Raw genomic sequence first — 19,919 nt, 5'->3', positions numbered from 1 at the left:
ATCACATTTTACCTTTGCGTGCTGATCTGCAGAATGCATTAAAATGTTGCAGTCTATGTTAAACAGTATTATGTTTCAAGTATTTTTTATTGCACTGTATCCACTATTGTCCGAATCTGAGACCCATCAGGCTATCCTTATTAAGAAATGCAAGTTAATAAATTACAACACATCTTAACTATAATAAAATATGGGCAAAATGTTTCTGAAATTAGTCAAGTAGTTTAGTGAACATTATAAAATATATGCGGTCCTAAAAGAATTTGTCCTGCATATACCTTATTCTACCATTTGGTGTTTGCTAGCTGTGTGTCTCTAAACAAGCAATCTAACTCAACAGAGTTCCCAGATCACTTCTGAAATGAGGCATTTGCCAAACTGTGTTTGCCAGTTAACAAATAATATACCTGATATTGCAAAAACCAGTATTTTTTGATGACACTTCAGCTTAGAATTCAAAATGTTATTAGGTCTAGGTGCGTGATTTAACATAAGAAATGATAGACTTAAAATACTAAAACCACAGCCACAGTTACAAAAAGGTAATGCTAGGTTATTTGCATGAAGCTCAGAAATTCCTGTTTCAAGAAAAAAATTGTCCTCAGGCAGAAGTATAAGTAAATAGGAGGATAAAAAAATTCAATTTCACCGTGGTGGAAGATCCTACCAATGAATGTTTTACTGTACAGTCACCTGGATTGATTGATAGACTTGCTGCATAGGATAATATAATGAAAACAGTAAGGCTTTTTCTTTGTAATAAGCTGCATAATGCTGTGAACTCTGACTTGAAAAGACCTAAACAAGCATAAACTCATATTTGTTCTCTCCTTCTATATTCCTCCTGGAGACAATATCTCATCCCTTTACTCATGAAACCATAATCCTGGGAGACGTGAACATAAACTGGGCCACAATCCAATCTCCCACTAACTCACTCAATATTAACTTATATAACTTTACACAGCTAATCAATTCCACTACCAGGCCTTCCAAGAACTCCATAACTGGAAGTGCAATAGACTGGATTCTAGTATCCCATCCTCACTATATCTCTGATGGTATTCTCCCATATACACTAGCTGACCACTTCCCCACTTTTTCCCACCATCTCCCCTCTTCCATACAACTAACTCACACCTATATTTCCACTCACTGCCTAAAGAACTTCAATTCTGAAACCTTCTCAAATGCACTAAAAAGCATAAACTGGAACCCATTAAAAACTATTTCTCTAGATAATGCTCTCTCCTAGTTTAACTCTACTTTCACAAACCTGCTCAACTCCTTTGCCCTCTAAAAACAAAACGTAGAAAAAGTTACCCTGTACCCTGGTTAACCAAAAACACCTTAGCAATCATGCAACTCCGTGACAAAGCCTGGACACGTTACCATAAAAATAAAACCACTATCACCATAAACAAATATAAAACACTACGAAATAAAGTCAAAAAACGTATTATCTCAGACCGCAAAGCCTATTTCTCCACTCTCCAACCAACCACAACACCAATCCCAAACTATTTTGGAAAGGAATCTCATCTGTCCTCAACCCAGGAAAAAAAGAACCCTTCCCCAACCCAGATGCCTCTGACATGGACTTAGCCACCCAATTTAACTGTTTCTTCATAGAGTCCATAAGCAAGCTAACATCATCCTTCACCAACACCTCTACAACCCCTCCTCAGCATGCACCTATCCCTTCCTCCCCTAGCATCCCTTGCTCCCAACCTCCACCTTTCTCTATCAATCCCATCTCTATATCCACCATTAAAAAACTACTCCTAAAATTAAAACCTTGTTCCAGTGCCCCTGATGAAATTCCCTCCTACTTCCTAAAAGTATCTGCAGAAGCCTTTGCTCTCCCTATCAGCATACTAATTAATCGGTCTACCTCAGAAAGCCCTTGAAGAAAGCCTTTATTATTCCTCTACATAAAGGAGGTTATAATAATGACATTCCAGATGTCTCTCCTATTGCTATCTTAGCCCCTATTTCTAAGCTTCTTGAAAAATTTATACACCAACAACTCTTACCCTATCTCATCAACAACCAGCTTCTTACCCTCACACAGCATGGATTCAGACCTGGTCATAACACCTCCACTGCTCTCCTCACCTTCCTTGAAAAAATTAACAAAGCCTGTGATTCCAGCCATTTCATGTCCACCCTTCTCCTCGACCTCTCCAAGGCATTTGACACTATTTCCCACAACCTGCTTCTTAATAAACTCTCCAAACTAAACCTATCCCCTTCCTATACCAAGTGGTTCTCCAGCTACCTCACAACCAGACAACAAGCAGTCAAATGGAATAAAGCCACTTCACACTTCGTTAATACTCCCACAGTTGTCCCCCATGGTTCCATTTTAGGCCCCCTATTATTCAACATATTCATTAACGACTTCTACCAAGCCATTCCAAACTCCAGCCTCATCAATATGCTAATGATTCTACCATTATCTGCTCCTCCCCTTCTATCCCCACTCTAAATAAGCTTACCCAAACCGCCTTCTCCTCAACTGAGCAATGGATGCTAGACAACCATCTGGCTCTTAATGCAACCAAAACTAAACTCATGTTATTCACTGCCTCCAAAACCTCCTCCCTCGATAAACACTCATTTATAATAACCAGCAAAAATAATACTCCCCTAGAAATAGTCTCTGATACTAAACTACTAGGACTACTCATAGATGATCAACTGAAATTCGACAAACATTTACAAGAAATATCAAAAAACCAACAAAAAACTTGGTTTGCTATATCGCCATAATCGTTCTATCTCTCCTTCCACTAGGCTCATACTAGCCAATACTTATCTCATTCCATCCCTACTATATGGTGCATCTATCCTCACCAACCTGCAATCCTCCCTCAGAACAAAGCTCTCCTCTTGCTATAACAAGATATCAAAATGTGTGTCAGGTCACAGAGCCATTTCTCTGCATTGTAACTCTCTTCACCAACTATACTGGCTTGAGCTACCTAATCTCCTCACTTATACCCAATTCAACCAAGCACACAAACTCATTTACAACCCCACTCTTTGTCCTTCCCTAGCCACTACCTTTGAAATGCATGAACCAGAACGACTTCTAAGATCTAATTCCCAAAAATGAATTAAATTACACAAACCCACACGCCCAGCTGGGAATCACCTAATGTCCTTCTCTCTTGCACACCTCTGGAATTCTCTACCATCTCCTATCCACATCACTAGCAGTCTCTCCTCATTTAAAACCTTGCTACACCCACGCCTAACTTCTCATTGGAAGTGCTCCTGTTCCCATCCTACCTAATCCTTCTAATGCCACTTCCTACTCTCCTGGAACTAAATACGCCATCACTGCCTCCTATAATTCCACAGCTGTGTTGTGTGTTGAACTATTTGACCAACTACTTAACAGTTACCCTATGCTGCTACTTAGGTGTAAAAAAAAAAGTGTTTTTTAATTGGTGTTTTACAAACTATATTGACGTATTCCATCACTGTTAACCTTTTTTTTATTATATTTACTTTGTATTCATATAAGATAATCTGTAATGTAAATGTACAATGTGTACTATGTATTTGTATTTTTCTGGTTCATAGGTTCATAGGTTGGTACTAGGCTATCAGCCCTAGGGCCTATACAAGCCTAGCCATAACAATTCCCTGGCTATTTCTTCCCACACTATTTACTTCCCTGGACCCCTGTCTAGCAGGGCAACTGACATGATCCCCGGGGTGAATTTCCTTTCTCCCATCCAATCATCAAGGTTCCTATTGAAGAGGGCCAGAGAGGCACTCTGCTTGACATGTATGGGCAATCTATTCCAGAGTCTGGGGAGTCTCTGGGTCAGGAACGTATCCCTCCAGCATGTTTTGTTTATTGTGATGACAAGGTTTAGATCCTTGGAGCGTGTGGCTCTGAGTGATTGGGAATTATTTAAGTGTAGCATGTCCAACAGCTCTGGGTTTGACATGGCCTTGTATGTTAAGCAGAGATCGCCTCTGAGTAGACGATATGCGACAGAGTATAGCTGGAGTTTTTTAAGGCGGTCAGCATAGGGCATCTGCTTTAGGCCTGTGATTCTTTTAGTGAGGTATTTCTGCAGCCTTTCCAGTTGTTGCAGATGTCTTGAGAGGTACATACCAAACAGGGTGTTGTATTCTATAATGCGTCTAATGAGGGATGAGTACAGTGGGACAATGACCTCCTTTTTTCCTGGATGAAAAGCCCTTAGTGATGAGGTGTGCCACATAGAAGGATTTCCTGACTGTTGTGGCGATGTGGTTATCGAAGGTGAGACCACTGTCCACCTGTGTCCCTAAGTCTCTTATCACACTTTCGGTGTTTAGTGTACTGCCACCTATATGATAATTCACGGATACATGTTTTTTCCCAAAGGGGATAACTATACATTTCTTGGCATTGAGCTTGAGCCCATGGCTCTGGCACGAAGAATCTGTTTCTGTAAGACCCTTTTGTAGAGTATCCACATCATTTGGGGATTCAATAATGGATCCCTCTACCTCTCGCAGCTTTTCTCCCCAGGACTCCATTAAAAACAGGCTCCTTGTGACCCATTTGGACTATCCTGGCAAACAAACTGCAAATAAATAAAAAATAAATAAATAAAATAGAAGCAGAGACTGAAAAGACCAAGTATTAAGGCACCTAAAACATTTCTACATAAGTAGTACATATCACACATATTCTACAATAAAATAATATAAAATAACAGTAATTCTGATGATCATATTGTTTAAAAGAATGATAAATACACTGAAGAAATTACTGTTTCTACAGAATTTAGTTCCCTGGTTAAGGTTAATCATTAAAAAAAGAGCTTACTGAATAAATCTATACAGATTGTAAGTGAATCCTATCAGGGAATGAAGGAATCTCACAAAACATTGAACCTCACATTGTGAAAGCAAAAATTCATGATCTGAAGAGCACACCGACAGTTTTCAAAGTTAGTGCAGCATGCAGAGGGGAAGACCCTACATCTTTGCATGAGGAAGTTTCATGCCAACACTCCTTGCCATATAATATCATCTCCTTTGAAAGTCAGCACACCAATACTCAAAGAAAAGGCTATTTTTTATGAAAAACATGTTTCTACTTCCTTTAGCTGTTCTCTGACTTAGTGAATGTCAACTTTTGTTACAAGGGAAACAGGGCAAGTGTAACTAGTTAGCAACACACAATAATCTGCCCTGTCACATTATACGGAATAGACATAGGGAAAGGAATGGTATTAATGAGGACTGTAGCCTGTGGCCCTGCATATAAGGCCTACATATAACTATGAATCCACAGGGAATCAATAAAGTTTCTATGACTGTCCAAGGGCAGGCCCAGATGACAGAGTTAAACATCTTTTCAAAGTCATTGAAAACTGCCAAGGCTAGATCTTGGCTAGCTTATTTTTGCATAATTGTGTTCAGGGAAGGCAGACTGGGATCTCTTCTGAGAAAAAAGTGACACTCAGCCGGACTACTGATGAAGGAATCACATCTTTTGGTCACTGCACCAGTATTTTAGCTTAAGTATTTAAATTAAAGTCAGTTATTGAAACTGGCCTGTAATGTGCCACTGGAGACCTATCATGCCAGGATTCAGCAGCACACTGATGGTCAAAGTTGATCTTACATGCTTCAGTGGTTTTCCCCTCTTTGAATGGCCTAAATTCATGAGATTATTGCTGGAGTTACTCAGCCTGCGAAGAATTGATAGATGTCTGTATTTACGCGACAAAGACTTATTAACACTGATCAGCACAACTACATCCTTCACCCTTTTCTGGTCTAACTGGAGGAGACTTGTCCTGTTGAATAAGCCCTGGAGAGTTGTTTTTATACCAAGTAGTGGGATATAGCCAAAAGTCATGTGACTCCAGGATAAAATGTTGGTACTCATAATGCCAAGTGCAGATATGACAAAAAAAATGTAGAAGAGCAAATATTTAGAATCACTCCTCTTTAAACTTCCTTTTTAGAGGAAGATACTCTCCTGCATCCTCTGATATAGGAGGCACCCCCTGAACTTAAATAGTTTAACTCCAAGATGACCATACTTCAGAGAAAAGGGAATATTCAGAGAAATGGCCATCTCAGATATTATATTTTTAAGTCCTTTTCTTTTTTGGCCATCCAGTCTCAGCATTACAGTGCTAACTAAAGCAGGTTCTGACATTTCAGGATACCTGCCTGGGGTTATGCATGATCATGTGTATAATGAAGCACGGTATTGCTTTTATGTGCACATGTCAGACAGGACAGGAAGGGCAATACATCAAACTGCCAATCCAGATGATTATATAAATGGGAAGTAAAGGACAGATAAGAGGATTAAAAAAGAAAATAATAAACAGAGAAAAGCAGGCACGGCAAACATAAAGAATAGTATGGAGGTGGATGGTGGATCAAGTGCATTTTTTGGATGGAAAGATTTCCATTTCTCATATAAGAAGAAGACTAGCTCAGGAAAATGGTGAGGAATAGTTATTTGGGGAGTAAAGAAAGAATAGAAGGTTGCAGGGGCCGACAAACATAAAATGTAGATACTTACAGAGAAGAGTGGTACTGATACAAAAAGTGGGATTCACAGAGGATAAACCCATAGAGAGAGTGGACACTTAGTGAAGAGGAGGACTAGACAACAGACAAGGTGTGACAAATGTAACACAATGCAAGATAAAACATGAAAGGAGGAAAGGGCAAAGTATATGGGAGTATATGGAAGACAGCAAATGGGATCAGAGGCCAAGCCACAAGTAGCATTATTTAGTTTAAATGGAGGGGTCACCATACCAAAATGAGAAAGGTTAGAAGTTCCAAACTCACAGGAAAGTCAAACAAGTACTCCTTAGTATGCCAGTGGTATTTCTAATGAAGTTTTTGTAGTTGTAGTGCTGAGTGTTGATTTATCAGTCAAAAAATACAAAAAAATGCAGGAGAAGAGTAAACATCAAACATCTTTTTCTCCAGTAAACTTCTTTTTTGGTTGGGGGTGGAGTGCGGCTGACATCTTTTGCAGGCTTTGCTCTGTAGCTCAATAGTTGGGACATGTTGGTTGTGCAACTCAACCAGCCATGCTAGTTTGGCAGATTCAGCTGTCTGTGCATCTGTCAGATTATACCTGCCTACTTAACTGCCAACAGAAAACCAGAAGGGGACCCCACTGGTGAACTACCAGAAAAGGAACCTCTACACCCTTCCCAGTGAGCACTCTAGGTTGTCTCAGGCAGGGTGAGCTATGGCCATTTCTTAGTGGAAGATCTGATGACTACTAGTGACAGAGTACCAGAGCAGCTAGCCAGCATATACAGATATGGCCATTGTTACTCCTGTACCACAACTGGACCTACAGCAGGAAGAGAAAGCAGAAAAGAACACATTAATACACTAATGTGTTACACATGACATTAAAGCTGCACAGCGCAGTAGTGCACAAGGTAATCACACTCCTCCGCCACGAGAGCTGCTCTCGCCATCTGTGACATCCTTGGTTACTGGGAGACAAAGCAGGTAGAAGTCAGTATAATGGTGGCTCCATTAAAAACTCTGACTCTGTGTCCCAAACATCTGCTTCCCACTTGCTAAGCAAGGCAAGAATGTCAGTACCACAAGTTACCGTAACAAAGTCTGCACTGTTGATTAGAATGGGTGATACCAGTGGCATCACTCAGTGTCCTGAGGGTTCATGTCACACACCCCTTTGGTACAAAGGGACATCAAACTGACTTAGCAGGTTCTTCTGAAAGTCACTATAGAGGCAGAATGAGAAAATTTTGATCTCTTTCTCCATAACTTGCAGGAGCTCGGCTGATCCTACCAACAATGGAAGTCATGCCATCTGGCACAGATACTATCAAGGAGCAAAATACAGGTGGCACATGGCACTCATCATAGTGCAATAAGGCGTCACCCAATGCTCATGTAGCGTAGAGCATTCACCTTCACAGATTCTGTAAATGACTAGAGTGTGTACATATTTCCCCAACCTTGGGATGAGCAGAATTGTGCAGATTAGTGCTACATAATGAGGACAGCACAGTGCATTATGGTGATAATTCAAAGACTGCTGCATTAAATTATCCCATTAACACAACTGCCATAGGTTGACAACATATTGTTAGCTATATCACTACCATGAGCAACTGTGAAATTAGCAGTTTACTCTGACAAAGGACATTGAAAACGCACAATGATGCATAACAACACACCTGGTAAAGTACCCCTACACTGCACTCAACATCTGTGGTGGATGGTAGCAATGTTAATATAGAGGAAGTAGTGCAGGTTAGTGTGAGAACACAGCACTGTGGTGTAATTCTTTTTTGTAATACTTTGACTGGGTGCACCATGGCCATATGCACATATCAAAGGACATACAGTGCAGGACATAATGAACCTAGTAAATAGGCTGAGGAATTACAGTGTAAATTGTGAGGGAAGTGGTATGCAGAGCCATACAGGGGAAATACATTGCTAAAGGAAGGAGAGTAATGAAAACACCTCCTTTATTGCCATTCTTATACAATCTGAGGACTGGATACAGCACAACATAGGACAGGGAAATGGGCCCTGTATAGTGATGAGGCAGCATACACACATATTGCATATTCACAGACAACCATGCACAATGACGGCTGACATGTATATTCTATGGATGCACATATCTTATTACGGCTACAAAAGAGAGGGAATGTCGGAAAAAGTTCACAACCCAGGAGAATGAGCTGTTACTGCAGACTGTCTAAACACATGGCATGTGCATCCTGGACAATGATATTATGAATGTCTTTCTGGATAAGGTGTGTCAGAGAGGGGAGTAAGACGTCACTGTTGTAGATATGCATAATATGAGTCTACCAAAACTTTAACAAAGGTTAACTGATATGATATTGCATGCAAAGAAGGCAACTCTGGACATTGGCAAAGACATGTCCACCACAGTATGAAGCTCACAGAGGTGGGGGATTTCCCATTGTCCATGCATGTTTAAGGGCATTGGACCCTCATACCCAGTAGTAGTGCTGTGTGTAGGAGATGGGCTGGTAATGGCTGCACAAACATCTGTAGGGGATGCAACACTTTAACAATAACATTCAGATAGTCATAATGCATAGTGCACTGCAGGTGAGTCCAGTTAATTCAGCATGAGAAATTTTGCATAACAATTCTCCAAGTACCTCTGGTCAGCAACATCTTGCACAAAATGCTGAGTATGTGTCCATATACTGTTAACAGATTGTGTCACATTTACCAATATTCCTACCTCTTAGGCATCTGATACAGTGCTGCCACAACTGTCTTTTCTTTAGGCCTTCCTAGGATCTACGTAGGCTCCAGCATAATGCAATCCCTTCATTTGCTGTCATCAATTATCTGTGGCTGATGGAAATGAAAATGTGCAAGTGGCGCAGTCTAAGGACACAGCATGCTGTCAGCAGCATTAAATTTGGCAGAAGAATACACTTCCCCATAAATGAGGACACTGTGGAGGGACAGGCTGAAACTCCATTTTCACTGATATTTTGTAGATGTCCTGTAACAGTAAGATACACCAAAGCTATGTTGGACTCCCCAGCCCAGCCACATGTATGAGACATACTCCCCATATGTGTACATACACAGTGACATAATAGAAGCATGGTTTTGTTTGGTGATGCCATGACTCCAGGTCTGTCCCTGTTCTGTGTACAACTCTTGGCATTAATCAGTAGATACACATATACATACATACATATATTTCAGGCATAGACAGCAATACCCTTTTAGCCTGCAAATATACCAGAAAAGTTATTCCAGTAATAAATTTTCAGGTTGTTCTTAAAAATATCTAAACCAATGCTTCCTTTAATGCAATTTGGTTATCTATTCCATGTATTAGCTGCACTGTCTCAGAGAATCAGTTCATATACCTCTCATTCCTATATAATCGTCTACATAGGTTGCCTGATGATTCTTTACTACTTTTTGATAATCCAAACATTCCCAGAGGTAGTTGTCACTAAATGCTCTATATAGCTGAAAAAGATCTCATCGTGAGTATGTATATGAGTCATTAGTACTAGTTCAGATATTTTAGTTTTTCATAATAACTTAAATGTTCACATCCATGTAAGCCCTTGGTACAGTTCTGCTGTGCTATTTCCAATTTCTCATGCTTGCTTTCTTATAAGGATTCCATATTATTCTGTACTCTAGTTTGGGTCTGATGTAACTTACAGATAATGATTTCATCAGTTCTGATTTCCTGGACTTTATACATCTTTTTGGGTGACCTATAGTTCTATAACTGTCATTATCCAATTGATGGAAATGATGAGGAAAACCTCAAAGCTGGATCTACACATACACCCAGGTCCTTATGTGAATAAATACTTTCAATCAATGTGTGCTGTATTAAATATTCACCTTTCAGTCTAAATCTCCCAAATCTCATATGCTTACTTTTTGAAGTATTTATCAGCATATTATTCTTCAATGTCTATTTAGTCAATTTAGTCAAGTTCATTGACAGACACACCCTATGTGCAACATGTTATCATTTACCCATTGAAGTCATCTGCATATAAACTGTAGATCACCTCAGATGAAAAAATGTGAGTGACACAACTTAAATAAGTGTGGTCCTAGGACACAGAACTGTGTGACATCCTGACTGTAATGTAAAATTTTACCTGTCCATTTGCTGTGTGATACTTGCCATGTCCTATTTGTAAACCACACAACTTTCCATCTTTTCAGGATTACACTAATACCTAGTTGTTCTAATTTATTGATCAGTGTTTTGTCTAAGACCCTATCAAATCCTTAAGTTAAGTTTATATAAATTTCATTGCAGCACAATTTTTCATTTATATCTGTTATTATATTGTTATAGAACATCATGTTTCAGGTGGTTATAGATCTATATTCAACATATGCATGTTGATATATGGTTTCAAGTCCAAACCTTCCAGTTCTGACAACAATTTATCCAAATAATCTTCTTTGTTACTTTTCCACAACATGAAAATACACTTATGGTTTTGTATCATTCCGGCTTTGTCCTGCTGACCTTCCCTTAAAGATAGGTTCAACAAGTGCATGTCTCTAATCTTGAGGAATCTCCTCTTACTCAAATGACCCAGTGAATAACAGATATTGTGGCATATTGTAAGTTCATGCTGAAGCCTTCTCAGATCATTAGTACTAATTCTATCTCCTCTTTATGATATGTTTGGGTCCAGTTTGCATAGATTTTTGTAGTATAATCTAATTTATTTTCAGTATCTGAGGTTACCTGGATATTACTAGGACAATTTATCATCCCCTTTCTGGAACCAAACTGATTTGCATAAGATTTTGTAAATCTATCTGTAATGTGTTGTGTTTAGTTTGCTAATTTTTATGTCTTCATTCCTATCCCATTTTATGCATCTATAAAACGGTTTCCTATTATGCAAAATGTATTTACATCAAGGTACTGATGAATGTATTTCTATATATATTCAGTATGTAAAATTTCGGTTTTCTGTTGGAGCTTTTCTCCTTGAGCCTCCGCTGAAAATGGGCATTTGTAGCCCGGTCGGACAAACGCGGTCAACAAATATAAAATAAATAATAAATAAAAACTTTTCTTGATCTTGTCTCAGACTGTTTAGTTCACCTGTCCAGCTTGTTTATTTCAGTTTTCAAATTTATAGTTCAACCTGCTTTCATTTCTTATATTTTTTGTCTCTTACCTTAATCAAATATCTTGATCTTATGGAAATATATCTTCCTGACCTTGTTTGCCCAGATCCTGATGTTAAACATTTTTTTTTATTCAAAGAATTTATCTTCCAAAACTTGTCACATTTCTTCTTCGTTTTTTTTTTTTCCAATGAACTCATCACTCCACTAAGTTGTACATAGTGACTGTTTAGCTTCAATATAGTTTGTTATTAATCTTCAGTGCATTAGTTTAGATTACAGTTTGCTAAAATTATCTACCAGTCATTTAACTTTTATAATCCCATGATAACTGCACATCAATGGTGGTAAAACTTAACATGACGTAACAGTCTTTTCCTTAGGAACACATATCTAATATGTTCCATTGCCTAGTAGGCTTTCTTACAATTTGAAACAATTGTTGTTTCTGAACATACTTTGTATTTAGTTTACTTAGTAATATTGATAAGTCAATATTACTCCAATTTAAGTCCCCAGCCACTGTTATTTTTTTCTTCTGTTTTTCATGCAAGAAATGTATGGATTCATATAAGTCATCAGCACTTGACTTTGGTAATCTGTGCACTCCAACAATTGTTATACATTACAGGATTGTCTTTATTATCACAGTTAAACAATCTACAACATTGGTGTTATTGCCAAACATGTGATTATCACAGGTCTCATAACAATCTTTATTCCCTGTCATAAGATCTCCACCTGATTTTTTTGTTAGAATGTCTGGTAGAGAAGAAAATCTATACACTCTGACAGAACTGGATTCTACTTATTGCTCATTAATCATGTTTCACAAACCATAAAAATATAAGTCCTGTGGTAATGTAGCAAATCACCCCCACCAAAAACAAAGCATTATTATTGTTGGGAGGGTGGCCTAATGGTTAAGGTGTTTGCCTTACAAACACAAGGTACAGGGTTTGAGTCTCACAAGGGATAATTGGCTAGGCTTAAAAAATGACTCACAAGGGTAGTTAGCTTAGTACTAATCTATGAACCTATTAATAACCATCAGAGATAAATCAAGTTTTGCTATCTGTGAACTATTGAATTTGTAACCTAGCAGAAATCCTTGTCTTGTGTTGTCAAATATCACAATATATTTGCTGCAAAATTTCTCTTCTCTTCTCTTGACAAGTACATGATATCCTGTCTAAACATGTGTGCCAAAAATAAGGTTTAGATGCTTGAAACATTGGCATTTTTAAAATGGGCCATTTTTTTACGTAGGTATTTACCTCAAAAATCATTTCATTCATGCTGACCTGACTGTCCTTTCTATATGTTATTTGTGAAAAATTTGTCCTAATACTTTCTATCTATTTTAGAGAGCTGCAAATTCCCTACTACCAGTCAGAAGGCCCTTGTCGATGAGATAATTTGTACCAACATGAATAAAAACAGCAGTGGAGGTGCAGTTTAGTCATACAGGTGCACAATACTGCTACCTGCACCACTGTGGAGATGCTAAGTGCGCTGCGTGGCATACAGTATGACATGCAACTTTTGCATAACTTACTCTGTGGAATGACATATATTGTTTGCATTTTGGTAGAGAGTATAGGGGCGGGGAACACTTGGTGCTGCTCATGTTCTTGCTGGTTAGCAATGCATCCATTGATATGTCCATGAGACAGATAGTAACCATCTTCTAGTCTGCTTCTGCAAGGTTCGGATTTAAAGTTGTTGTTTACAGACTAGACATACCTAAATAACTTAGACCATTCATAAGATTGCATCACTGTCAGCTATGGTCACAGCAGACACCAAAGCTGCCCATGGCTAGATTCATAAAAGTGACCACAGATGAGTTTCCATCTGTAGCCTGGCAAACCTCACTCGACAGAACATTCTTGCTGCCATAGTCCAATACCATCAGTATCTCCTGTGGCAGAAGTAGATTAATACCTTTTCATGACTATCCTCCATGTTATGAACACCACACATCTGTTTTCTCCACACGAATAACCTTGTTTGGGTACATGTGCATTGTCCTGTAATTCTACTCAATTCTTGTCACATGGTGCAGACAGCCTTGAGTCTGCAACCCACTGCAGTGTACACTGCCCATGTTATAGCATGATAACTTCAGCCCACTACCGGAGGACGTGATTCCCAGAATCCCAACAGCTTGCTACCAAAATTAGGGATTTACACATTCACCTCCCATTACTCTAGTCATAAGAGAACATTGCTGTCAACTATCACTGTGCTTCCCACAGCTGTGCAAATATTGATGACTGTGCCTAGTCCAGGCTCTAACCTTTTTAGGTAAAGTAGTGTGTAATGTACAGAGTGGCCAGTTCATGCATTTATGTATATCATGTTTGTGATAATGCATGCATTTTTTATTCAATGTTGTCTGTACCATAGTCCAAAATTGTGAATCAGATACCACCTATTTGCCAGTCCTACTATGTCTTGCACCCACCTCTGCTTTACATTGGGTCTTCTTGCTGACTGATTTTTCCCTGTACCTTACTTACTGCTCTAAAAGATATGGTCAGCACTGCTGGAATATTTCCCTGCTGTTCAGTCTGCATCTGCACAGACAAGTTATTCAAAATAGTGCACATCACAAATATCTGGTCGTATTTCTCTGGTGAGTACTACAGTGTAGCACCAGACACACCAGGGCAAAATAAGGGTCCCTTCAGTTATCTGAAATCATGTTCCATAACAGCCAGTGTCTCCATATGTGCAGTTGGAAGCGCCATCTTCAGTGCATAGCTGGCATCCCCTGCATTACACAAAAATGACAGCATTGTGTGTGATCTGCTGCATTAGTGTTTCATAACTGCATATACTATCCCTGTACCCACATACATACTTATCTTATCCTCCAAGTAGATGATAACGTGAGAAGTCACCCTACATGTACCATTACCAACTTATCGGCTGCAGGGATAATAGAAAGGAGAATCATAAATACAGCCTGGGTTTTGGTAGAAATGGGTACAAATGTCGTAGATGATTCCCTGGACATCGCAAACCACCTGACAATAGATGGATAGAATCACTTTCTGTTAGTGTATTTGATGCACAGTGGAACAGCTGAGGCATTCATTTGACTGTGTGTACAGACAGTGGCTGTCATGGACCAAAAGATATGAGCAGTGTTGTAAAACACCAGCATTGTGATTGTTCTCTCCATTACTGTTCCTCCCTATACTGCAGCATAATGTCTAGGAACTTGTATAGGATATGCAAAGCCGGCAGTGTTGCTAATGTGTCCCTGTGAATTGCTGAACAGTCCCTGTAACTGGGATAGTTAAAGCTACATATACCTTAGTGCCCACTAGGATGGGCATTCCATGCAACCCCCTTCATTCTGCTTGTGGCCAGCACAGTCCGACAAGCTCCTATATGATCTTCCTATTCTCATGGAAGTGGCCTACAGTATTCAGATCAGCAAAAATAAGTAGTACAGAGATGGTATATTCTGCATTGTCATGAAGTGTGACAACATGCCATATCATGGCTTCTAGCTTTAATATCAGACAATAGCACATGTCATTGTTGCTGCTATAGCAGATATGATAGCATCCTGCAAAAATAGCAATTCCTGGCACTCAGAATAAGCTAATGGCATGGTGCAGTGTAATTGTTTTATACATTTTTGTTTTATTCTACCCTCATATACATTGGAACTTTGTTTCCATGTCAGTATGTGGACATTTGCATATGCTGCCCACAGTGCTACTCATATGTATTGCAGCCGTGCTATTTATGACTCAGAATCACCTCCTCCCTATGTAGCACCCATTTTGCATTAGTTTATTTCATGCTATGAGTTACCAGTGTATGATATCAGCAATGGACTTTTGTTTGTTTGGAAATAACCACAACCTTAAGTGCAAAAAACATAATTCCTTTGATTGCAATGCTGTTGACTCTTTCTGTTGTTTTTCACTGATTAGTAAAGCCAGAGTTCAAAACTCAAAGGTGCTGCAAAGCTGGAATGTTTTAATTTTCCCTGAAAGATGTGACAGCTCAGAAATCATTATCTTAGTAGTGGGTACCTATGCAAGTAGGCAGCCATCTTTATGAAGGTTCTGGGATGCTGCAAATTGTAATGAGCTGAACTACCCTTAATCAGCTAGTTTGGAAAAACTGTCCTCTAACCAAACAAAAGACCTTCCTTATTTTCTAGTGGGTTTGTTAGTTCAGTATATGAAAGGGCATATTTTAATACGCTTTCATCAAGTGACCTTATGATTTCAGTTCTGGGGCATGCTACTACCAAAGTTTCTGATATTAGTCTGTGAATCGTCATGTTTCAGACTAAGGAACTAGGTAATATTTCTGTCTAGGATGACGTTATGTTAATTGTTGAGTAAAAGATCTTTTTCAATAAAATATTCTGGTCCTCCTACCATAGTCTATAGAGTAACATTTTCATATAATTTTGCAGAATATTATGGTAACTGAGCTAATGGCCTGATACTGTATTCATAACTGAATCAGTAAGATGATTTCTTTGCACAAATTCTCCTTAACATCTAAATATAATTACTTATTTTGGGGCCTTACTAAATATTAGCATTTCTTCTTGACTATTTAAATATATATATTTTTTTCATTTGTTAGAAAACATCTTTTTGTCATTGTAAACAAATGCATGTTCCATGTTCACATATTGTAGCATTATATATTGGTTTGTTTTATTAAAATAAAACTGCTAAACTATGACATGGAATTTATAAAGGAAGCTGCTTACTCCTACAGCATCCATTGGCTATTTGCTTATCTGAACCTATCCTGACATGGGGGGGGGGGGGGGGCAGGCAGATAAATTCTGGATGGGGTGCCAGTCTGTTGCATGGTGGACATAAATGATATGCATACCTACAGAGAATCTGATGGCTCAATCTTTCCCCTCTTTCATGATTTTTGGGAGGTGAACATAATCTGTAGTACATGACAAAACCCCACAAATAATCAATGGGCCATACAGACCATACACAGACAGCAATCCAGCCAAGAACTTAGCTAATAACACAAACACTGTGAGTCAACATCTCCAGGTCAGTGCATCACTATCTCATAGAAAAATATATCACATGGTTAGTTTTACTGTTCTTTTGGGACATTTGTTTATTTCTCAGTTGGTTTACAAATGCATATAAAATAATGCAGACAGCAGATTTAGCACACCTCCTGCACCATGGGGGAATTATAATGATCTTTCTTCTAGCGTATAATGCATATACTGCACCCAGGTTTTTGGCATTGAAAAAATCATGACCTACAGGATTTGTTTTCTCTTGTTCTCTCAAATTATACTCTTCATCTTCAGAATTCCATCATAATTATTGACACTGCAGCCCTGAAGGAAACAGACTTCTATTTTTATTATTATTATTATTATTATTGTTTAGCCTTTTTGAAGATCAGTGCATTTTACAAATTCTTGAACTAAAATGTTCATTTGAGTATGTAATTTTTTATGTGCATAATCTTCCATTGTATAAGGCTTATGCATACATCAGAAATAAATTTATAACATCTAAGACATCAAATGTCGTATTTGTCAAAAACAATTATATTTTTTGGTGTATCTCATATGTGCTTCCCTACTTCTTGTCAAAGTTATTTTTGCCCCTTTTGATAGTAATGTTTTTATGATTCAGCAACTGTTTATTAGACATTGCAGAAGAGACAAAATGTCATTCCTTAGTGTTTAGTATCAGCACTGGAAAATAGTTATGTCATCCCATTTTGAAATCCTTATTCATTTGTCTTACTGTTTTACTGACATAAGCTTTTTTTTCTTTCTTTTGAAGGCTCATGCTAAGAAAGCAGCTCTGAAGGGTGGGCTTGATAAGACAATGACTATTCGGAAAGACTTGTCAGAAATGCAAGAATGGATAACACAAGCAGAGGAGGATTATCTGGAAAGAGATTTTGAATATAAAACACCAGAGGAGTTGCATAAAGCAGTGGAGGAACTTAAGGTAAAATATAATCACATTCATTCTAATTGTAAGCTATGTGCAGCTGCTTTTTTTTTTTTTTTTTTTTGGAAGACTGCTTTGGCTATTTATTAATAATCTTATCCTAACTACTCATGGAATAAAATGCATTTGAATTTGCCATTTTGATCATTCATTTCATAGAATCATTTGTTGAGAAATTAAGGTTATGTTTGATTTCACGGCATTATGGGAACTCTAATGAGAATTGAATTCACATTAATACTGAAAAATAGAATAATGGGCTTTTACTTACAATTATATGCATGTAGATTCACTGACAACTATGTTGATGTTTCAAAATATTATGCAAATAAGACAAATGAAAAACACAGCTACATTTAATTGTTTGTACTGTATGTTTATAAAAGCACTCATGTATCCTTTGGAGTTTCATAAGCCTTTAACTACCTTATGTAAAACTGTTTTAAGTGGAATACATCAGTGCTAAGCTTCATGTGGAAATTCATTTATCAGATGTTAGATGAAAGAAAAATTTATTACTATGGTGCTGGATTCAAGGACTTTGGTAATAAACAGACTTGTGCAACGTTCTTCTTTTGTTCATATAGGCATTTTTTCTGCAGAATGATGCAGTGTTTCATAGGAAAAGTGTTATAGTAAATCTTGACTATAAAATGTCTTTGTTCACTTATTTGACTAGGCCAAGGTATATCATCACAACCTTTCTAAATGAATCTGTCAGTCAAATTTTTACCACAGGCAAGCAGCCAAGTGAAGCAGAGCAGCGTCTGGATTTAGACTATATTCACTTTGAATGACAAAAGACAATGCATTCATTTTACACTTCATAGGAAGACATTGGTATATTTTATCACTGCTGAAGTTATGATCACTAGATGTACCTACATTCCATTAAAAACAGAAGTAATATACTTTCAAGTCTTTTGCTAACACCACAAAACTTATGAAGTATATCATAAGTTCTTTTTACAGAGCTCATTGCTCTAACGAACACCTAGACTTTAAAGGTTTTTCTTAATCTGCTACAAAGACTTGTCTGTGGATAGACTTATTGTGTTCCGTTACCTATTTTTCTGTATCATTGTGATTCTATCAGCCACTATACCAGGCGTTTGTGACTAGTGGCTCTTGTCAGGAACACAAAAAAATAAGTATATTTTCTAAAGTAACGTCTTACTATTCTTGCGTCTGACAGACATTCTTAGCATATTTCCAGACCATACTTTAAAAGGAAAATGTGGATCCTTGGCTTTGACTTGAAACTGCAAATCTTGTGAAAAAAAGAAAAGTACAGGCAGCCACTAAAACAGCAGAATAGTTGCTTTGGTTTAAAATCTGCCACACTAAAGTAAGGATAAGACAGAATGGTACTCCTAAATATCCATTTTTGTTGCAAAGCTTTACAAATGAATTGCATTGGAGTTTTCCAGCTTGGTTTTCTCATTTTGAGCTAAAGGTATAACTATGAAAAAATGAGTATGTTTTCAACATAGATGAATGGGTTTCTTTAAATGTTTTGTTTAGTAAGCAAATGTACTTTGGTTGGAATAAGGGGAAACTGAAAATGGATATTCCAAGATTTTCTTAAGAAAGAACATGGAATGGTTTTGGATTCCTATAGCTTTACTTCTGCAACATAGCCACACATTTTAGTTGTATATATTGTTTGATCAACCTTGGTATTTTTTGACTCTGTCATAGTATTTATAAGTGAACCTGCACACAGACACTTCAGCCTCTTTTCACCTTTCTCAGTGCATCTTTAATGCTCTGTCCTCTTCTGAAGTGGTGCTGAATCTCAGAGGCATGCTGTGTCTAATGGAAAAACTGGAATGCAATGTGTTATCCCTCACCTTGCTTAGTTATATCATTTTACAGACATAGACTGTGTTAGCACAAATCCTGAGGAACAATGCTTCAGGAGTTTTTGTTTCCAAGTAGTAATCCACTTTTTTTCCAGGAATGCTGTATTCAGTTTCTTCCTAATGCTAGACATAACAGCCTTATATTCAGTTACATTCATTTTTGTAGGCCGCAAGTTAGTTGAGAATCTAGTTCTAAATGATTGACATTGATCCAGATCTTCTGGAATAATCTTTTGTAGTGATGGATATCATTTAAAGTAATGACTATAAATACATCTAAGACAGTTTGGTTAAGATAAGGGCTGAACAGCACTTTAAATTTGAAATGAAAGCAAATATATTTTTTGGAGAATCTCCCTTCCCCATATACATGTAA

The 19,919-nt window shown here is 37.9% G+C and overlaps 1 protein-coding gene across 9 annotated transcripts in view; it reads left to right on the top strand.

Moving 5' to 3' along the window:
* DMD (dystrophin) overlaps window positions 1–19,919 on the top strand; it is a 9,298,038-nt gene that overhangs the window by 3,178,092 nt on the left and 6,100,027 nt on the right. For all 9 annotated transcript variants that reach the window (XM_044072398.1, XM_044072396.1, XM_044072400.1 and 6 more), the window contains one exon: window positions 17,505–17,675. In XM_044072398.1, coding sequence (XP_043928333.1) covers window positions 17,505–17,675 — 171 coding nt within the window. The remainder of the gene's footprint in view (window positions 1–17,504; window positions 17,676–19,919) is intronic.

Source organism: Protopterus annectens, chromosome 5.part0 (assembly GCF_019279795.1).
Source record: "Protopterus annectens isolate FY-2018-M chromosome 5.part0, PAN1.0, whole genome shotgun sequence".
In the NCBI taxonomy this organism is placed as follows: Eukaryota; Metazoa; Chordata; order Ceratodontiformes; family Protopteridae; genus Protopterus; species Protopterus annectens.
This window is presented reverse-complemented; position numbering and strand designations above follow the sequence as displayed.